At 45.6% G+C, this 23,300-nt stretch overlaps 1 protein-coding gene across 5 annotated transcripts in view; it reads left to right on the top strand.

Moving 5' to 3' along the window:
• Positions 1–8,007: 8,007 nt before the first annotated feature.
• Positions 8,008–23,300, top strand: part of LOC126260117 (neurexin-1a) — a 2,420,624-nt gene continuing 2,405,331 nt past the window's right edge. For all 5 annotated transcript variants that reach the window (XM_049957356.1, XM_049957358.1, XM_049957357.1 and 2 more), the window contains exon 1: positions 8,008–8,686. In XM_049957356.1, coding sequence (XP_049813313.1) covers positions 8,093–8,686 — 594 coding nt within the window. In that variant the 5' untranslated portion in view covers positions 8,008–8,092. The remainder of the gene's footprint in view (positions 8,687–23,300) is intronic.

Raw genomic sequence — 23,300 nt, 5'->3', positions numbered from 1 at the left:
TCCATATTCTGCTAACAGTCATTCGATCTCGACCAACGCGAGCAGCAATGTCGCGATACGATAAACCGCAATCGCGATAGGCTACAATCCGACCTTTATCAAAGTCGGAAACATCATGGTACGCATTTCTCCTCCTTACACGAGGCATCACAACAACGTCTCACCAGGTAACGCCGGTCAACAGCTGTTTTTGTATGAGAAATCGGTTGGAAACTTTCCTCATGTCAGCACGTTGTAGGTGTCGCCACCGGAGCCAAACTTGTGTGAATGCTCTGTAAAGCTAATCATTTGCATATCACAGCATCTTCTTCCTGTCGGTTAAATTTCGGGTCTGTAGCACGTCATCCTTGCGGTGTAGCAGTTTTAATGGCCGGTAGTGTATTTTTTCTTGTCAGAAATCATTCACCATTTTTTTCCGAATATGTAGCGATTTCCGAGTATGCGGTTAGACACAACTTAAATTACTGGGAATGTAAGTAGCAGCAGCCATCTTCATATTACTGCGTGTCACAAGTGTTTATCTGCGATCGAATCAGAGAGAGATGAAAGGCCTTCCAACGGAAAGACAGTGCTGACTCTTGACATGCAGACAGGTAATGGGCCACAACAGAGCAAACCCAGAGTCAGTCGAAGTTTTGAAGAATACTGGTAGGTAGGTCATCACAGAGTAGACCCACTGTAGTCCTGGTAGAGATTACGGTATTGGTTGGCCACCAGAGGTGCAGACCCACTGTAGTCCTTGTAGAAATAATGGTACTGGTGGGTCATCAAAGATGCAGACCCAATGTAGTCCTTGTAGAGACGGCCAGCAGCCATCTGTTGCGACTGTGCAGGAGCACAATCACCATCATAGAGTCTTGCGGAGAATATAGCAAGTCCATAAACCACCACTTGTCCATTCACAAAAAATTTGTTTGAAATGTCCTTAGAACCAGCAATGCTGTTATCCAGTCCCTTGCTGAATTATTAACACACGTGCAAACACTAACAGTCCCTACTTGTCACATATTGTCCATATACTATGACCAACAGATACGTGTGCAACGCAATCTGACTTTCAAAAATCCCTAAAAAAGAATGGCCCTGACTAACATTAACCTATACCTTTCACAAATCACTTACCTCACCAAAAATCTTCGTTACTCGAACTACTGCAAAACAGCGAGCGCCACTACTGCCAGCTAAATAAAAGATTCAAACTACGGAAGGCACTAACTACTGATAGACATAGTTAGGAAATGAAAGATTTTAGTAGAGAACAAAGAATGTATTTACCTTAATAGTGTTGAAAAATCATAATATACATAACAGATCATGACATCCAGTCTTACAAATTTCCAAACTCCGCCATCTCTCTCCCCACATCCACCACTGCTGGCGGCTCACTTCCAACTGCGCAACGCTACGCGCTGTTAACATCCAGCTGCCGCTGCCCAACACTACAATGGCAGAATGTAAGCGTAGGCTTCCGCGGCCGTTGTCTTCTTCAATAAAATTCTTCAGGGTATCAGACCGCATCGTCATAATTTAACGACGCAGGCACTGCTCAAGCACTCTAGAATCAACTTCGACAAGGCCAGAAGATTCATCCCGCAAGTGACACAAATAAAATGGCTCTGAGCACTATGGGACTCAACAGCTGTGGTCATAAGTCCCCTAGAACTTAGAACTACTTAAACCTAACTAACCTAAGGACATCACACACATCCATGCCCGAGGCAGGATTCGAACCTGCGACCGTAGCAGTCGCGCGGTTCCTGACTGAGCGCCTAGCACCGCTAGACCACCGCGGCCGGCGTGCAAGGGACACAGGCACCAAGGATATATGGTGTACCGAAGCTACACAAAACCGACTTCCCCTTAAGGCCCATAGTAAACAGTATAAATTCGCCGACCTACTACCTAGCGAAAGAACTGGCACCTAGGATCCGACACCTAGTGCATCAAACCGAGTCCTACTTTAAGGATTCCACTCACTTCGTGTCTCTCCTAAAGGAAATGCGTGTTACGGACCAAGATCTGATGGTTAGTTTCGACGTCAAATCCCTATTCACGAATGTCCCAGTGTCTGATACTGTGAAAATCCTAGAAGAACGCGTGGCACCTGATATATGTGAGCTTGTGCGCCACTGTCTGACGACCACCTATTTCAAGTGGAGAGGTCAATTTTATGAACAAACTGACGGTGTAGCTATGGGCTCACCCCTATCGCCTATCGCAGCAGAAATTTTCATGGAGGCATTTGAGGAAACAGCCCTCCAGTCTGCACCATTACGTCCAAATTGTTGGCTTCGCTATGTCGATGATACTTTCGTCATCTGGCCCCACGGAGAAGAGGAGTTACAGAACTTCCACAAGCACCTTAACCAACAGCATACGAAAATTCAGTTTACAATGGAAACAGAGAAGAATGGGGTGCTGCCTATTCTCGACGTGGAAGTTTATCGAAAACCTGATGGTAAACTTGGCCACAAAGTGTACAGGAAACCAACCAATACGGACAGGTACCTTCACGCCTCCTCCCAGCATCACCCCACGCAGAAGAAGTCCGCCCTGCACACGCTAACGAAGAGAGCGTACAGGATAAGCGACGAAGAACATCTGAAGACAGAACTTGAACGCCTCAGGTCCATCTTCGGAACTAATGGCTATGGGAAGCAGATGATAGACAGCACCATGTCGACAAGGGAGAAGACTAATAGGGAAGAGGAGAAGGAGGCACAGAGCATTGCTGTGTTACCATATGTACAAGGGGTCACCGAACGTATTGGCAAAATTCTACGAAAAGCCGACATCAAACCAATTTTCCGAAGCAGAAACAAAATATCAGACATGCTCGGTTCTACCAAGGATGCAGCTGACAAACTACACACAGCTGGCGTGTATGAAATTGGTTGTGCGTGTGGATTAGTCTACATAGGTGAGACGGGACGTCCGATTAGCACAAGGCTCTCGGAACATGAAAGATATATCCGCCTGAAACAACACACTAAGTCAGCAGTGGCGGAACACCGAGACGAGTGCGGGAAACCAATATTTTTTCAAGAAGCCCGCGTCCTGGCGAAACAGCCTCTCACTTTCAAAAGAAAGATTAGAGAGGCGATAGAAATAGCCAAAAGACCCGCCAACATGAATAGAGAGGACGGGTACAAGCTTCCGAGGTCTTGGCTGCCTGCAATAGCAGGTATACGGAGCGGCGGCAGAGCCGTGGCGGCCCATGCAGACACGCGGAGAGCCGCAGTAGTGGTCGCGAGCACACAAAGCAATGGCACGCCGCAGCCGGCTTCTGGACAGCAAGGAAACAGTGTGACGTCACAGCCATCACCTGTTCGCTATTCGTCCGTCTCCTCCAATGGGGTGGATTAACATAAAGACCAATAGAAAACAGCTATTTCAGCCAATGACAGATAATAAAGGAAACACCAATAAAAGCATACCTTTCACCCCTCCTCCTCCTCCTTTTACAGCCAATCAAGTAACGACACGGTTTTCTCGTGCAGCTATTTAAGGAACCAAGTGTGTTCATTTAGCAGTTAACGTAAGGCCCTGATGAAGGCTAGCTGCAACGCTGGCCGAAACGTTGGCGCATTTTAAATTATGACGATGCGGTCTGATACCCTGAAGAATTTTATTGAAGACTACAATGGCAGACAACAATGCAAACTGGCCACAGACTGCACACAGTACAGCCAGTGATTTTCATACAGAGCGCTACGTAACGTTGCCAATAAGAAAACATAAACAGCCTACTTGCACAGTGCGCATGCACGGATCTGCGGCCGCTTGCTTTTGATTGGCTTGCGCGACGCGAACCGACAACAGCGCTTCGGTTCTCTAGACCCGAACGGTATCGTTTGCGAAATGCATACTGAATAATGCAGGGGCTCAGGTCATCAGTCCCCTAGACTTACAACTACTTAGACATAACTAACATCACACACATCCATGCCCGAGGCAGGATTCGAACCTGCGACCGTAGCGGTCGCGGTGGGACGTTGCCACGCCAAATATATACGAGGGGCTTTCATTACGTAACGCAACACATTTTTTCTCGTCCAATTTCAGTTGAAAAAATGCGTAATTTCTTGTGGGACATCGAGGAATATTTCCGCTTCATTTCCTCTAGATTCATGAAGTTCCGATAGGCAGCGGAGCCATACGTAGGCTTCAAAATGGTGTCTGTAACGGAGGTGCGTTCCAAGCAGAGAGCTGTCCCTGAGTTTCTTTTGACGGTAAACCAGGACACCGCAGAAATTCATAGGTGCTTGCAGAATGTCTGTGGGGACCTGGAAGTGGAGAAAAGCACGCCAAGTGTTTGGGCGAGACATTTGTCGTTATCGCAAGACGGTGGCGCCAACTTGTCCGATCTCAGCCGTGCGGCCATGGTGGAACGTGCGGACCCTCTCGTTCGAGGTGATGGGCGGATCACAGTCAAACACCTCGCTGGACACCTCTGCTGGCAGCGCTGACACACTCGTCCACCAGTCTGGGTACTCAAAGCGTGTGTCCGCTGGATTCCTTGCCGTCTCACAGAAGACCATAAAGGGCGACAAAGGACCATCTGTGCACTCTGCAGGAAGTAGTACGTACATCACTGGGACGTTATTGATGCGACGAGACACTGGATCCGACGTCCTCCCACTACAGTGGCGGCGGGCCGTCGCTTTGAGCGGAGGTTACGTTGAAAAATTGGATTTTGCAACCAGAAGAGTGGGAAATAATATGTTGTATTTGTATCCTGCATAAAACCAACTGGCTTTCAGGAAAAAAAGCTTGTTGGATTAGTTATTGAAGCTCCTAATACATACCAAAGCAGTCAAAAGCAAACTGAGGCTAATACATAAAGTATTTTCTAAAGAGTCACTAAATCTTGGCATTAGAGACGTATTTACGCAGATTCGCAACGTAACTGTCATCAGAGCGAAGATTTAAATTTTTGTTAAATTAGAGGAACTCGTGTTGAAGACGGCATGTTGTATACGAAATTCACACCGGAGCAGTGAAGTAGCAACGTGTGGAATAACGTAGCAGGCATTCAATTTAAGGTTAAGGAAGCGTAATTTCAAACAACATTTGAAAATTAACATATTCCGTTACGATGGCAAGGGTAGGCAGCGGTCTAGAAGCTGGAGCACTAGACTCTGACGCTGGAGGCTCCGGGTACGGACGGGGATCTTTCCTCGTTCCAGTTTCCCCAGGCCGGCACCACACACACGCAGCCTGCTTCCAGAATGAGTACCGGGACTGAGAATGTCGCAGTCGTGTTATCTTGTGTTTGTGATTTTCACTTTAGATCCGTCTAACTACAAGTTAATAAAAGGAATTTTTCCGTCATATTCGTTTTGCCTTTAGCTTTTTCGAAAGGCGTCGTCACCGGCATGTAATATACACACATATGTGTTGATTGTACTTCCTTTTATGTATTAGCTTGGGATTGTAGACTGTAGATAATACAGTTGTGCCACCTTCTGATTTCCTGTAACGTGATAACAGTTTCAATTTCTACCGAGAAAGTTTGTATATGTTCCTTACGTGTGTCGTTCTTCTGTTTTCAGAGTTGCTGTTCTGCTTAGTGTCATCTGAATTTAATTAACGCAGTATTAAAAAATCAACACTCGTTTAATTGATGTTATGTTTTGGATGTTGTTGGCAACTCTTGAATGCTACTACCAAGTCTCGAATGTGTGTGTCTCATGCCTGTCTCTCTCTCTCTCTCTCTCTCTCTCTCTCTCTCTCTCTCTCTGTGTGTGTGTGTGTGTGTGTGTGTGTGTGTGTGTGCGTGCGTGCGCGCGTGCGTGCGTGTGTGTGTGTGTGTGTCGGATAGAGAGAGAGGGAGAAAGAGAATTGACGTTATGGGACAGTTCGTGTCGATACGTGTGTGGACGTTTGTCAACTGTTTGTTGTGGGCAATAGCTTCCTGCGTGTGCTAGTTTTCGTGCATTCTGATAAGACGCTCTTGTGACCATTTATGAAGACTGTGTGACACGCAACTGACGCTGACAGGAAAAGGAAAGTGAAAGGTGTGGCGTGCTAGACTGCGTTCGTGACCGATGAGCCAAAACGTTACGCCCACTGCCCAGTTAGAGGTTGAATGCGTCCTACTGGTGTTACGTGTTACAAGCACGTGACGAAGTAAGCAAACAATGTAAGCGGAAGTGAGACGAATGGACAGTGATTGCAGAGAAGATACAGGCCGCAAATGCGGAAACTCTCTGATACAAGCGGTTTTGACAAATGGCACGTAGTTGTGGCACTGCGGCTGGAAACGTGGATGTCGGAGGTTCCCCGGACAGGCAGCGCTCTGTGCCAGATCTGACGTCAGAGCACAGTGCTGGCGCAGGCGCAGGTGTTTCGGAGCGCACCGTTCAAAGGCCATCGTCGAACGTGGAGCTGTACGTCACACGACTGCTGCGCCTTCCTGCGTTGACTGAACGACACCGTCAGTTACGCCTGCAGTGGACACAGCATCACTGAGCTTCCACCTCGTGTCAATAGAAACGCGTCGCCTGTCGAATGAATCGCATTTCCTGTTGCACCAGGTCGACGGTTGGGTCCTTACGCGCCTCGATCCAGGCGATTGGCCGCACGCGCCACTGATGCGTGCCAGTAAGGGCAGAGTTGTGCTATGCGGTTCACTGAGTAGGGTTTCCGTGGGATCTGCGGTGGTAATCGAAAGCACTCGACGTGCCCCATCTGTACCTATTGGAAGACATGCCGCGAGGCAGCTGCATGCCCGTACACCGACGTGCCGCAGTGTGCGGGCATTGCTCGACGTTTGCGCAGACGTCTGGAGCCACGTACTTATCGAATCTTGTCGAGGACTTGTAGAACCCGCGGCAAGCAGAATTTCCGTTATTAAGTGGTACAAGGCGCTATTAAACGGGTTATCACTACGTTTTGGCTCACGGGTGTACGTTTTAGAATGTCTACATCTGCATATATACCCCGCACGGCACCCAACGGTGTGTGGCGGAGGGTACTTTACGTCCCACTGTCATTACCTCCCTATCCTGCTCCAGCCGCGTATGGTTCGCGGGAAGAACGACTGCCGGAAAGCGTCCGTGCGGGCTCGAATGTCTCTAATTTTACATTCGTGATCTCCTCGGGAGGCATAAGTAGGCAGAATCAATATATTCGATACCTCATGCAGAAACGCACCCTCTCGAAACCTGGACAGCAAGCTACACCGCGATGCAGAGCGCCTCTCCTGCAGAGTCTTCCACTTGAGTTTGCTATACATCTCCGTAACGCTATCGCGCTTACCAAATAACCTTGTGACGAAACGCGCCGCTCTTCTTTGGATCTTCTCTATCTCATCCGTCAACCCGACCTGGCACTGATCCCACACTGATGAGCAATACTCGAGTATAGGTCGAACGAGTGTTTTGTAAACCACCTCCTTTGTTGATGGACTACATTTTCTAAGGACTCTCCCAATGAATTTCAACCTGGCACCCGCCTTACCAACAATTAATTTTATACGATCATTCCACTTCAAATCGTTCCGCACGCATACTCCCAGAGATTTTACAGAAGTAACTGCTACCAATGTTTGTTCCGCTATCATATAATCATGCAATACAGGATCCTTCTTTCTATGTATTCGCAATACATTACATTTGTCTATGTTAAGGGTCAGTAAGCCACTCCCTGCAGCAAATGCCTATCCGCTGCAGATCTTCCTGCATTTCGCTACAATTTTCTAATGCTGCAACTTCTCTGTATACTACATATACTACTATATGTCATAAAAGCTAGTGACGATGGCGAGCATTCGCCGAGACAGGTCGCCAGAGAAGAAGTAAAATATTTGAAGTATTTGCCGCGCCGCGCGCACACCGCTTGCTGGAGCGCTGCGAGCAGTAAGCGCAGGCGGCGCTGACGTCGGCGTCGGCGTCGGCGTCGGCGGACTGCGGGCGTCGCCGCAGCGCGTCTCTGGCGTCGCGCGGCGAGCGGGCGCCCCCGCAGCAGTGGGGTCAGCCGCCAGTGCGCCGGCGGCCGCGAGCATGTAAAGAGGCGAGGGAGGCGCGCGCGCGTGTGTGAGTGTGTGAGAGAACGAGCGAGCTAGCTGGTAGGCAGGGCCTGGCCAGGCATGCGGCGGGCGCTGGCGGCGTGGTGCGTGGCGGCGGCGCTGTGGGCGGCGGCACGCGCCTTCGTGCTCGAGGGCTCGCAGACGTCGTACGCGCAGTTCCGCAAGTGGAACGCCGGCCTCAACGGCACGCTCGAGCTGGAGTTCAAGACGGACCAGCCGAACGGCCTGCTGCTGTACACGGACGACGGCGGCACCTACGACTTCTTCGAGATCAAGCTGGTGGAGGGCGCGCTGCGGCTGCGCTACAACCTGGGCGGCGGCGCGCAGATCCTGACGGTGGGCCGCGACCTCAACGACGGCCACTGGCACAAGGTGGCTGTGCGCCGCAGCGGCGAGCTCACCTCGCTCACCGTGGACGGCGCGACGCAGGCGCGCGCCTCCCGCGGCTCCGACTTCCGCTTCGGCTCGCTCGAGTCCAACTCGGACGTCTTCATCGGCGGCATGCCCGCCTGGTACAGCTCCAAGCTGACGCTGCTCGCGCTGCCCAGCGTCATCTTCGAGCCGCGCTTCGGCGGGGCCGTGCGCAACCTCGTGTACGCCGACGAGGAGGCGACGGCGCCGCGCCGCCAGGAGATGAAGATGAAGGACTTCAAGGTGGGTCGCGGCGCCCACACCTCGCTCCCCCTGCCTGCTCGCCTGCCGCGGGGCCCGCGCCGAACGTCGCGAATCGATTCGCGTGGCGAGCTCACGCGTTAGAGGCTGAACCGACTTTCTATCCCGCTACAGTATCGGTTCTTCCGATAGGTAGTTATTTTACAGCGACAGCCTGTCGATGTCATCCTTAGCGGCTTCCGATGGGGTCAGCACGCCGGCTGTCTCTTTAATTAAATACAGCCGGTGCATAACTCCTCGGTCGGGGCAATATTTCTGCTTCTTCTTCCCCGGGACGGAAAGTCACTCGGTGCACATTAGAAGCCGTCAGTTGAAGGGAGTATTGATCTCGCAGTCTCCCACCAAGTTTCTAAAAACGGGAAAGCGGTCTACGTGCGAACGGTATCGGAGGAAAGACCGCAGCTATAAGCGCATTTCGAGAATGGGCATATTTATTTTTTGAACACTCACGCTTCGGCAACAGTGCATGCGAGAGCGTCACGTATTTGAAATAAGAGAGAACCACTTGCTACATACGTTTTTATTAAACCGTGACCCTCCATCTGATTTCAAAATCGTCTTGTTCCGAACGTGTGGTACCTACTAACAAGATTATGAAATTGTGTATGGGACAAAGATAATATCATTACAATAAGCAAAATTACAGTAAATGTTTCAAAAATTATTTGGAGAAAGATACGTAAAATCACATTATCTATAGTCAATGTGGAATTCGTTGACTCTGTCTAGTACGTATCATCCATTTAATCACAATTCGAATACATTATATAAAAGTAGTTACTTTAGGGCTTTGTCTTAAAACTAATTTTTTTCAAAATATCACACTTTAGACGCAGTATACAACATATAGAATACCACTTGAAAGATTTATATATCAAACGTGCCACCAGATCCTATACACAGTAATTACGTGACGTTCAAAGATAGTAACAAGCGCCGACTGGCTGAAGAGTAGAGACGCTAGCTTCAGTCACCTCTGGTAGGTGTCGCTCCAGTGGAGCTCCAATGAGCAACCGATGTGATTCCGCTCGTACATATTATTAACAGAATCATCGTATCAACTAAATAGTTGGAATGAGGGAGAGAAGAGGGGGTAAAAGGAAAGGTGTGTTTAAAGTCATACGGCTTATAAAGAGACCGTCGAAAGCACGGTCAAAGTTTAATAAACGTGAATGTTGCAACTGGTTGGCTGTTATTTCTAATCCGTGGAAACTTCGGCATATTTATTTGAGTAACCGTAAAGCGTTCCGTGAAACAGGATTAAGGAGAGACGCGGTGGTCGGCACGCGCAGCGTCTTCTGTCTGAAAATTCGCTGCCGCTGGCCGGCCACGTTTGCAGGCGTTTCTGCCGCGCAGAGCTATGCGGAACACAAGTCTGTCGTGACCCGCGCGCCGCCCCACTTCACCCGCATTACTTACTAACTGCTACGAACGCAGATGTGAATCCCTGCCGTACACAGAATGGCCAAACGTCGTGGGAAGGCGCCGTCACACTAGTCGGCCCAAGGCGACTGAGGCCCGCGCGGTGAGTCTGTCCCCGTAATGCCGCGGCAGGAAGAAACGGAAACTGCGCGCCACTCTGAAACGGGAGACGGTGTGAGAGCGCGCGGCCGCGGCGGTCCACGCGTGTCGCGCTCGCCACCCGCGGTGGACGCCACAGACCTGGGGAACCCCCGGCTCTCGCCTGAGCTCCGGTCAGCTACCAGTCGTACACCTGGCTGGCCACGTCCGGCGCCTCCGCCAGCCACCCCACCCCGTCAGTAGCCGGCCGCTCGCACGTAGCGGCTACACGCGCGCCGTACGTCGTACGTAGCAGCAGCGAACGGCACGTCTGCAAATGGGGCGAGCTTTACCCAGGCTTTTGGTCAGTCAGCTTACTGCAACTATGCTCGAGTCTCCTGCATTGCGATTACCGACCTGGAGACAAACTCGTCAGAAACAGATTTACCGAAAGATACGGCGGCGCAACTAGGGCGCCTGCCGCCCGGCGACAATTCCGACGGCTGATTAAAGTGCGGAGGAGGAACTTTTTCCCTCTGATCACCTCTCACTCATGTGAGAAACTTCATTTGGCCAGGAAACTGCAGTGAGTTTGGTTCTGTTGCGATCACTCGAGAGGTCTGTTGTTTCCTCGACATTTTAACCTCGGTAAGTAACGTCTTGTTGGGTGACGTTATTTCGAACACACGACGACTTTCATAGATCTGAAAATCATACAGCCATGTCAGAAACCGTAGAAATCGTGTCTGCGTCTGCGCTGTCAGAGAAAATATCTTTCTGAGTCTTCACTCTCTGGTGCTCCAACGCACACCCTCCACTTTAATGATTCGACCACATACTTCCTAGCACTCAGGTTCAATGACACCGCGCTTGCTACGTTTCATTCTTAGACGCATAGACATTTTATCTGTGACTGACGCTCTTTTGCATTTTGTCCGGGATACGTGCCGCAAATATGAAGATATATTCGGCAGTGTCGTTTAAAGTCGCATTCGTTTCTTAGCGTTTCCTCGAACTGGACTACGAAATATGAGTACGGGACTGTCCACGGTGATGACTTGTCTCGTTTACTTGTCAGCCATTTCACTCTCGTAAAGACCGCAATGACCTTCGATTGTTATAAAAATAGCTTCTTTGTTCCTTTCCTGCAAGAAATCAGGATGCTCGGTTAGTTTATATACACGATCGATGTTATGTTGTTTTCTACGATAGTATGTCGGTACTTAAGTGTTGCTCGGCGGAGCGACACTTCATCGGCTTCGGAAGCGTGCTTCAGCGCCGCGAAAGTTACTTTTAATTTTGTTGTAATAAACGCGCGGTCTGTTTGGCTGTTATATCGTCGGATAACACTGGCCACTATTTAACTCTCAAAAGAAGATGGCGGACGCGGGTGTCTTAACTCTTCTGCAGTCACTTACCAAGTAACTTGTGTATCTACGCGGTGTAGCACTGTACTTTTCTCGCGACTCTTGCTATCAGTTGTGTGTGTCGCACGGTGTGTTCTACCGTGTTAGGAGCCCGGCTTAAAGCTCTAGGATCGTTTAGGCTCTCACGTTCTGGCGTCGAACTCGACGGTAGCCTCACTTCCGCGTTTGTGTTCGCTCGGCGCTGCCTGCAGCTCTGCTGACGCCTTTCCGCGAAGCTCGTGGTTGCTCTCGTTCTGTGCTCAACTGTCACTTATACAAACTCACCCTGCTCCGGTGTATTCAGCATAAGATTTGGCGCCCGCGGCCACATCGACAACGGGTGCGGACGAAATATTAGTGGCCCCTGCTAGGAGAGCTCAACGGCAGCCCGCACTGCACTGCTGTGTTGCGGGCGCGTCGCCTCGCGCCGCAACTCTCCGCAGTCGCTGTGTGTTTGCCGGTGTCCTGCAAACCGCACGCAGTGAAATGTGCTGCTCCAAGAGGCCGACGGAAGATCCACAGTTCTCTCCGTCCGATGTGCGCCCGGCGGAGCGGGACTGTAAAGGCTCGCTGGCACGGGCCTTATTCTACGGCAGTGTGTGGCCGCATCAGCGATGCCCCAGTGCCCGGGCCACATCCGTCTCTGTCCCTGTCTGTACACACTACGACTGCCTTTCACTCTTAGCCGTGCTTCCTGTTTTTTCACGCCGACAGTGTTGCACTTCCAAATCACGTGAAAAAGAATTATTCCGTTTCAATACAACTTTCTTGCTGCACTACTTATTTATTTACTCGTAGTGGCACAAGTTACACGACGAGCTCGTTAGGGCGTTATGCTATTATCAAATGTACAGGCGAAGACGATATAATAGGTATAAAAGTGTTTCTTACGTCAGATTTAGTGTATGTCTAAATGTGGCGGGCACCTTACGCTTACGTCTTAGCTGATGTGGCCGACATGGCATTATGGAGCGTAAATGCCGTTTGTCTCTTCGTTGTTTTACGACCGCGGTATTTATATGTTTACTTATTATTTGCGTTATTTTGTAAAGTTATCTTCTGACAGCTTAGGCTCTAGCGATGCTGTCTGTTCTCAGTGGAGTTTGTATTTCGCGGAAAGTCAGATGTTACGATGAATTTATTTTTGTGGGATTACGTAAATGATAAGTGTTCTGTTGTTTTGTGTTTATCACGATAATTTATCCTTTTTCTTTAATATTGTCAAATTTTCAGATATTTTCTATGTTTAAAATCTGTTCCTTCTCTGAGGATGTCTTCTGGATATTTTTCTGAATGAGCGTAAATTTCCATTTCCCCCAAAATGTTCATAGTATGTCCTATAGGTACTTTGTGTACAATTTTAGGATACTTACAAAATGTCTGTCTTTATGTCGTTGGCTTTTTGTGATACAAGTAAAATGAGGATTGCTTGCTTTCCCGATTAAAATCTGATTTCGATATTCATGCCTGTTCGTCCAACACAACATTTGTTGCAATCGCCACAAAAAAGTTTGTAGACGCCTGGATTTCGAAGAGTGGCGATATTATATTTTGTTGATCGTGTTTTGGTCTTCAAGCTATTATTCATACGAAATGATTATTTTATTTTTATTTTCTTAAACAAGTTCTTCATCCTTACCGATATGTATGGTTCTGTAACATAGACAAGTTTATTTCTGATTTTCTTTTTCTCTTTTTAGTATTATTTCTTTCCGTATGCTATCTGGTTTTGGTTTTATGTGCTGTTCATATAGTGTTTGTACTATTTTGGAGCTGAAGTCATTTTGTTTTTATTTTATTTTGTATTGCAGTATCATTGTGAGGCAAATTTAAAACTCTATTAATCGCTAATTTGAAATATGCATATTTACGCGAATTTGGGTGACAAGAATTTTTACTGATGATGTCAGTCGTAGTAGCTTTTCTATATATTTCGAGTTGGTAGTGACTATTGTTGCTTACTTTTAGATCTAAAAAGTTTATCGATTTGTTTTGTTCTATTTCCACTGAAAATTGTAGTTAGGGCGCTGATGGACCATTTGCATATTTTGGTCACCTCCATTGAATAATAGTACTCTGTCATCAACATATCTATGGTAATAGGTAATTTTATTTAGAAGTGACCAGTTTCAATTGAACAACTGCTCTTCCATTACATTGATAAGTATACCTGCTGTGGTGCCTGTAGTGCAGTTTTTTATAGCCCTCCATCTCATTCTCTATGAATTTTATTTTCAAATGGAAAATTGTTTTGTAAACTTCAACAGATTTATTATTTCGTAAGTTTCAGTGTCAATTTTATGTTGTTAGGAGGTCTCTGCTTATGACCTAATTGGTTGTAATTCTGTTATATTTGTATATAAATTGGTTTTGTCAAATGAAATTGATTTTCCTGCGTGGGGTATTTGTATGTCTTTTACGTTCTGAGCTAATACTCTCGAGTTTTTTCTTGTGTATTTTTTGTGTGGAGTGTAGTTATCAGTTTATTTAGTTTTTCATTAACATAAATACGCTGCTCTTCGACCTCACAGAAGCTGCAGGCCCCCTGAAAAGCAAACTGCTGAATACAAAGTCAATAGAAACTATAGGGAATATAGTACATTACTTACGCCTAAAACATGAAAATGGTAAAACTCATCGAGACGATACGATACAGCAAAATGTGTCTCAAGTGCCAAATATACTATCCTATATGAACATAAAAATGAAAACAAAGTACAATATTGTGTGTCACCTAAGAAGCTTTGCAGCAAAAATCTCGATGAACCAGGAAGTTACTAACAAACCTCATTACAAACATAAGTTTAATCAATATCTGGCATACCAGTTGTAGCATACACTCAATTAGTAAAAAGAAATTACACTCCTGGAAATGGAAAAAAGAACACATTGACACCGGTGTGTCAGACCCACCATACTTGCTCCGGACACTGCGAGAGGGCTGTACAAGCAATGATCACACGCACGGCACAGCGGACACACCAGGAACCGCGGTGTTGGCCGTCGAATGGCGCTAGCTGCGCAGCATTTGTGCACCGCCGCCGTCAGTGTCAGCCAGTTTGCCGTGGCATACGGAGCTCCATCGCAGTCTTTAACACTGGTAGCATGCCGCGACAGCGTGGACGTGAACCGTATGTGCAGTTGACGGACTCTGAGCGAGGGCGTATAGTGGGCATGCGGGAGGCCGGGTGGACGCACCGCCGAATTGCTCAACACGTGGGGCGTGAGGTCTCCACAGTACATCGATGTTGTCGCAAGTGGTCGGCGGAAGGTGCACGTGCCCGTCGACCTGGGACCGGACCGCAGCGACGCACGGATGCACGCCAAGACCGTAGGATCCTACGCAGTGCCGTAGGGGACCGCACCGCCACTTCCCAGCAAATTAGGGACACCGTTGCTCCTGGGTATCGGCGAGGACCATTCGCAACCGTCTCCATGAAGCTGGGCTACGGTCCCGCACACCGTTAGGCCCTCTTCCGCTCACGCCCCAACACCGTGCAGCCCGCCTCCAGTGGTGTCGCGACAGGCGTGAATGGAGGGACGAATGGAGACGTGTCGTCTTCAGCGATGAGAGTCGCTTCTGCCTTGGTGCCAATGATGGTCGTATGCGTGTTTGGCGCCGTGCAGGTGAGCGCCACAATCAGGACTGCATACGACCGAGGCACACAGGGCCAACACCCGGCATCATGGTGTGAGGAGCGATCTCCTACACTGGCCGTACACCACTGGTGATCGTCGAGGGGACACTGAATAGTGCACGGTACATCCAAACCGTCATCGAACCCATCGTTCTACCATTCCTAGACCGGCAAGGGAACTTGCTGTTCCAACAGGACAATGCACGTCCGCATGTATCCCGTGCCACCCAACGTGCTCTAGAAGGTGTAAGTCAACTACCCTGGCCAGCAAGATCTCCGGATCTGTCCCCCATTGAGCATGTTTGGGACTGGATGAAGCGTCGTCTCACGCGGTCTGCACGTCCAGCACGAACGCTGGTCCAACTGAGGCGCCAGGTGGAAATGGCATGGCAAGCCGTTCCACAGGACTACATCCAGCATCTCTACGATCGTCTCCATGGGAGAATAGCAGCCTGCATTGCTGCGAAAGGTGGATATACACTGTACTAGTGCCGACATTGTGCATGCTCTGTTGCCTGTGTCTATGTGCCTGTGGTTCTGTCAGTGTGATCATGTGATGTATCTGACCCCAGGAATGTGTCAATAAAGTTTCCCCTTCCTGGGACAATGAATTCACGGTGTTCTTATTTCAATTTCCAGGAGTGTAGATAATCTAATAGAAGTGCAACGTAAATGAAACAGACATAAACCCCAAACCTAAATCACGTCTCCATTTCAATTTTTCACACGCAAAAAAAATCTCACTGATATACAATTTATGGATAATGAAAAAGAAATACTTAGCAAAGATCCAAACACAACATCAAATCACAGATACACAACACAACTATAAAACACCTTATAGCCACAACGAAAGTCACAAGAGATATGACACAATTGTCTATACGTGAACAGAACGAGCTTGCAATAAAAACTTATAGAAAGAAAAATAAAATACAGGGAACGCCACAGCAACATCCATATATTGAACAAAATGCACTCAAATGTATAAATAATAAACTACTAACACAAAACGCAATAGCGGTAAAGGCAAACAAGAGACACAGTATAACGGTTATAAAACGTAACGATTATGTAGAAAAAGTGCTAAATTTCTTGCAGGATAACGCTATCTCACCCATACAGCACAACCAACCAACAAATTCAATGCACAGGCCAAGAAAACAACTAAAAATTGTGGTACAAGCTTTACAGAAAGAGATAAGAACTCACGCATTGTCATAGATCACCGAACCATATCTTTACGTGCACAACTAAAAGTAATCAAAGAACTGATTCCGATTCGTCCAATAATTAACTGTATATACAACCCAGCATAAAAAATAAATAAACTGATAACCACACTTTACACGCATAACAAAAAATGCACATGAAAAACTCCATAGTATTAGCACACAAGAGACATACAAATCCACCAAACAGGAAAATTCATTTCATTTGACATAACCAGAAACAATAGAGATAATAAAGAGAAACCTCCTACCCAAAAGAAAAGTATTGGTAATTGAATATTATGAAATAATGAATTTATTACAACTTATTTTATCTCGAAACTATTTTCAGTTTCAAAATAAGATTTGTACACAATCAGGTGGATCAGTTGTGGGAAATTGTATCGTAGGTGATATCTTGGAAATAAATTCTTCAGTTTAAACTGGCCAATTGTAAACAAAATTATCTATTACCGCAGTTATGTAGATGACACACTACTGTTATTCGACAGAGATGAACAAGACATATAAATGATTCGTCAGCAGCAAAACAACTTGCACCCTACCATAATTTTTGGATGGAGACAGAACAAAACAAATAGATAAACTTTTTAGATCTAAAAATAAGGAACACCAACAGTCACCACCAATTAGAAACATATGTCTCGACTGAAATTATAATAAATCTTATTACCTAATTCCAAAACGCAAAAGTACATAGCGCAACAAAATGACTTCAACACCAAAGTAGTGAAAAAACTATATGAACAGCATACAAAACGAAAAATGGATGACATACGTAAAGAAATAACATTAAAAATAGGAAAAAATCGCAAATAAACCTACCTGCGTTACAGCACTATACATAGGCCAAATATCGGAAAAGATGAACAACATGTTTAAGAAAACAAAAATAAAATTAGCATTTCGAACAAATAACAACTTGAAGACAAAAATACGAGCAACAAAAATAATATCTCCACCTTTTCAAATTCAGGTGTTTACAGATTTTCTTGTGACGATTGCAATAAATTTTATATGGGACAAACAGGCAGGATTTTCGAAATCAGATTTAAAGAACACACACAAAATTGGGAAAGCAACCAATCTGCTTTTTACTTGCATTTAAAACGTCAAGAGTGTAAAGCAGAAATTATTGAATATACCCTAAAAATTGTACACAAAGCAACTGAAGGGACACACAATGAGCGTTCTATAGGAAATGGAAATTTACACTCATACAGAAAAATACACAGAAGACATGCTCAACGATCAAACAGATTTTAAATACAAAAAAATACATCAAAAATTTTATTCACACTATTAAAGAAAAAGACTAAAGTATCGTGATAAATAGAAAACTACAGATCGGTTATCATTTACATAAAACACAAAAATACTATCTCTGAAAAATTCATCGTAATCACTGACTTCCCACGAAATACGAGCTCCACTGTAAACATACAGTATCGCTAGAGCCCAAACTGTCAAGAAAGCTGTCAAAAAATAGCTTTTCAAGATCACGCGAATAAAAAATAAACATATAAAGAACGCGACCGATCATAATACAGAGACAAGCACATGATGCCATGTGGGCCACGTCACACCAGCTGAGACGTAATCGTAATGTGCCACATGTAGACGTAGACTAACATTGACGTAAGGAACAACATTATGCCTGTTATACCATTTTCACAGGTACACTTGATAATTGCAACTCGCCGAAACGAACTCGTCGTGTAACTTGTATCTCGGCGAGTAAATAAGTAAATAGTGCACCAAAAGACTTGTACTTAAAAAAAGTGTGTCGTTCTTCGACCTTATACAAGCTCCGGGCGTTCTTGCAGATTTAGTTCGTCTAATGACCAACTTTCTGTTGGATTCTGTCTCGGGATCTTCGGCCTACGTCAGTAAAATCATCAGACGAACGTTGGCCGAAGAACCCGAGACAGAAGCCAACAGGAAGTTTGTCAACAAGTGGCCACGAAAGCCTTTACAATTTTGTATTCCTCTAATGAGTTAGACGAAGCACTTCCCCAAGTAAGGAATGACGAAAAACATAACAAAGTGACTATTTCGGTTTAGTTCCAAAGTGATGCGCGCACCTAGAGGCACTCGATTTGTTTTTTGTCTACACGAATGTAAAAGTGGGCAAATGAGTCAATTGTCAAATCTGTGAATGTGATACGTACATCTGCAACCTGATCTATGGAAGCAAAGAGCGAAATCTGACAAAAAAGACAGTCTCATTTCTACCGACTTAGTAGAAGATCTGCGGCAGTGAACCATAATTTTATTTTACATGAGTTCTTAAGATGTATGAAATTTTTATAGCTTAAATAGGGAGCAGTTTTTCAACTCCTTTCCTGGCAACTTGTTTTCTTTTTCTTTGTGTAAGCAGCATTGTCAGTATTGTTTGTATACACTACTCTTCACATCCCATACCTGCGGTGCTAGATGTTTCGCATTTATGAGATTTATAGTTCTTTCACCATAATGGTGTTAATTCGTTGACACGTTCCGATCTGTCTGGATCGTCTTCAGGTCTACGTAATTACATCAGCAACCCGTCACGCCTACTCAGAACAACATATCGGAGTGAAAACGATCCAGAGTGATCGAAACGTTTAATCGAATTAAAAAAACATCAGTGCAACTGAGACGGAACAATAAGTTAGGATTATCTTCTTATTGCAACAGATATTTACTGTTGCATATGTCTTCTACCAAGAGGCATATCGATAAGAAATTCACTTCAAAGAGGAACATGAAGTTTCTGTATGAATCGCCGCGAGCCAGACTCTGTCGGGCTGTAACTCGTATCCAGTAATTAAAGGTGGTATTGGTATTAATAATGTTTGCACGAATTACTTTTAAACGATATATTCAAAATAGTGTTTCAGAGTTCTAGAAAACGTACGTATCCAGTATCAGTTCACAAGTTAAGAAGTTCGGGAAGCTGTCCGCGTACTCTGAAAAAAGTAAGCCTATTTCTCTTTTTCTTGCGGCACTCGCACCCTCTATCTCGCTTACGTCCATTTCGCAGCCTACCGTGGCTCGTGTAAACACACCTGCCAAATATTTTATTGCAAACATTGCCAGGCAACAGTGGCCGTTATGTTGTACTACATATGACTGCAATTCGTGCGGTCGCTATGTTGCCGGACAAGAGTGTAGGGCTATAGTGTCGGCAATTGCAGTTTTTAAGGTCCGTGTAAACCTACCTTTATCCGGCGTACCAGTGCAGAGGACTGTAGGCGTTCGAGTAACGATTGTATTACCACTGTTGTTGGAATCGGAAGTGACCACATTTTCTTGTGACGATCGTATCTTCAGCAACTGCAGTGCGAAAACGTAAAACCAAATTACAAACACGGAGTTGAAAAATCTAGTCACTGATACTTTACAAAGTATATTTTAAAATAAACACAAATTAAATATTGTCAACAAATGTAAATCACTGTATAGTACCTGAGATGCGTTGTCATACTAAAAGCCCAGGAATATGGACGTTTATAGATGAAATGAGCTGCAATAGCTTCCCATCTCACACCTGACACTACATGCTCGCATCCCAGTACACACTGGATGATTTTAATTAAACCTTCGGTACTTGAGTCAGTATGGACGGAGAAGTATCAGCGACATTGCAGTGGCTCTGCTGTTAAGAAGTGCGCTGCACTGTTCCTTCGTACACGCGTGCGTGTCCGAGCGAAGAGGCACTGCGACGACTACAGCCATCACGAAATACACGAAATGTTTTCGCAGTTGCGAATGCGGCCAACCGTCAGCTGTATGACAGAATGACGGCAATGAAAATTTGTACCGGATCGAGACTCGAACCCGAATTCCCCGCTTTACCCGAGCGGTTGCCTTAACCTATTTGGCTATCCGTGCACGACTCATGGCCACATCCAAAGTTGCATATGTAGTTCACACGTCACAATCTGCACTCGCACACCTTATGTAATTCCCGCTCTGTGGTTCGGGGAAAGTTTAATTGAAAGTCGCTGTCTGGTATCAGCGGATCAGTAACACACTGCAGTGCTTCGGACATAAGACCACAGCAACAACAACAACAACAACAACAGTGACTTCAAAATAGGTAAAACAATTTTATTGGTAACTGCTGTATAATTCTGCGTATTGTTGCCAGCATTGCCAAATGGAAGGCATATGAGCATTATAAAAATGTGTATTAAATACGGCGCATTAAAATGACTTACTGAATCAAAGAAAAAGTTCTTTAAAGTGGCAGTGCAAGACATGACTTTTCATAATTTACGAATATACAACGACTTGAAGGTTAGTGCAACCCACTTATGAACTTGGGACGTTATGGCGACTGTCAGTAGCGCTGTTCTCCGTTCAGCAGGGTGATGTGGTGGTCGCCTACGTAACAGCGACAGCGCGAACCGAGTTGGGCGTGCAGCACTCGTCTGCGGGCACCGGCCAGCCCCAGCAGGCCTGCCTCATCCCAACAGATCATCATACAAGGGCACCAGTAGCAAATTAATTTTCGGCCTTTTTCCAACATACATACACGACGTGGAGTCGCCCGCCTTCTTCTGCTTCGTGCATCATTTCCATTTAATATCTGTGCTAAGTTTCTCCTTAGTGACGCTCTTTAAGATTATGTGTTCTTCTAAACGCCATTTTAAATCCGCTCTTGCAAAATCTAAGTTCTAGCTTTTCTCACGACTTGCCAACTGTTCCACAGTTCTGTAATCGCATACAGAGGAAACTGTTACACAGTTTTGTACTCGCATACAGAGGAAACTGTTACACAGTTTTGTAATCGCATACGGACGAAACTGTTACACAGTTTTGTAATCGCATACAAAGGAAACTGTTACACAGTTTTGTGATCCCATAGAGAGGAAACTGATGCACAGTTTTGTAATCGCATACAGAGGAAAGTGTTACACAGTTTTGTAATCGCATACAGAGGAAACTGTGACACAGTTTTGTGATCCCATAGAGAGGAAACTGTTACACAGTTTTGTAATCGCCTACAGAGGAAACTGTTACACAGTTTTGTCATCGCATACAGACGAAACTGTTACAGTTTTGTAATCACATTCAGAGGAAACTGTTACACAGTTTTGTAATCACATACAGAGGAAACTGTTACACAGTTTTGTAATCACATACAGAGGAAACTGTTACACAGTTTTGTAATAACATACAGAGGAAACTGTTACACAGTTTTGTAATCGCATACACAGGAAACTGTTACACAATTTTGTGATCCCATAGAGAGGAAACTGTAACACAGTTTTGTTATCGCATACAGAGGAAACTGTTACAGCCGGCCGTGGTGGCCGAGCGGTTCTAGGCGCTACAGTCTGGAACCCCGCGACCGCTACGGTCGCAGGTTCGAATCCTGCCTCGGGCATGGATGTGTGTGATGTCCTTAGGTTAGTTAGGTTTAAGTAGTTCTAAGTTCTAGGGGACTGATGACCATAGCAGTTAAGTCCCATAGTGCTCAGAGCCATTTGAAACTGTTACACAGTTTTATGAACGCATACAGTGGACTCGCGCACATGGCGGTATCAGTGGGAGGAGAAGCTACGCACAGATCATGTCGCGGACGTAATCCTAATCTTTTAATTGGTAGACGAGATAAGATTTTCAAATTAATAGAGTGTAATTTGGTTTTTATACTTTCTATTGTTTCTGAATATGTCGACGTTGGCTGAAACCGGTCATAAGTAAAAATCTTGTTGTTACATCAGAGAGAAAATAAAATAAATTATCAAACAGTCAGTCACTGTGCTCCATACATGAAACGTTCCTTTTTCCAGGACGCGATCATGTTCTGTCTATCCACTCTTCGTAATAAACCGACTGCCATCACACTTTTTCCAGGCTTTGGAATAGCTAACTTCAATAGTAAACTCAATTTATAAGCATATCGATATCTAATTTCTTAAATTTGGAGGTTACTATTAAAATTTTATACATTTTTTTAAATACAACGTGTAACACTAGGTTGATGAAGGTAGGATTTTGCTTTCAAGAGGCCTGACGTTACCACCATCTTCGTACGTTTTTACTGTTTTTCCAACTCTTCATCAAGATTAATGTAGATTGTTGTTTTTCGTTTCACTTCCGTACTTACCTCTGACCTCATTACCTAATGCACACCCCGAGTTCTCTGTTTCTGTCGCCAACACTAGATAAGATATTTTACTTCAGGATACGGTTTTACGAGCAAATTGTTAATATCGCTGCGCCAGACTTTCACAGCGTTGCGGGGACTACGGCGTCACCTGTAGCAGCTCCAAAGACAGATCGGGACTTTTTCATTTTCCAACCATCTACCTACAAAACAGCCGAAAAACTGAGAAAGTCAGGCGATATCCGCTGCCTGTGGATGTATCTCGAGCCAGTCATCGCAGACATCACCAGCTCGCGTGCGAATTTTTAACCTTACTTTTTCATTTTCTCTGTATTCGCAAGTAAGTCCCAAGTCTTGCAATTTCGTCCAGAGAGTACGTTCCTGTAGAAACGGCAGCCGTGCTCTTCAACCTATGAGCGCACAACTTGTACGTATAAATCGCAGCTGATTCGACATAAACGGTGACATTTCTAGGATTCCATTCTGGTACATTACTGATAACAGTGCGGAAAAGACGAATATATGTCTGTTTCCTTTTGTTCTGTAAGAATGGAAACGCTAACGGATAGATGTTTGTTTCATACTTGGAACTTTCAAAGTCTGCATGAGTAGTGTGTATTTGAGAAAATTGGTTGCTGCAGCACTTGAATGTCCCATCCATAAAAAAGCGTTATTTACTCTGTAGAGCCTCTCTACAGCCCTAAAAAGAATGGGTCT

This window comes from Schistocerca nitens, chromosome 5, assembly GCF_023898315.1.
Source record: "Schistocerca nitens isolate TAMUIC-IGC-003100 chromosome 5, iqSchNite1.1, whole genome shotgun sequence".
Taxonomy (NCBI): Eukaryota; Metazoa; Arthropoda; class Insecta; order Orthoptera; family Acrididae; genus Schistocerca; species Schistocerca nitens.
Note: the sequence above shows the minus strand (reverse complement) of the source record. Positions and strands in the feature narration are given on the sequence as shown.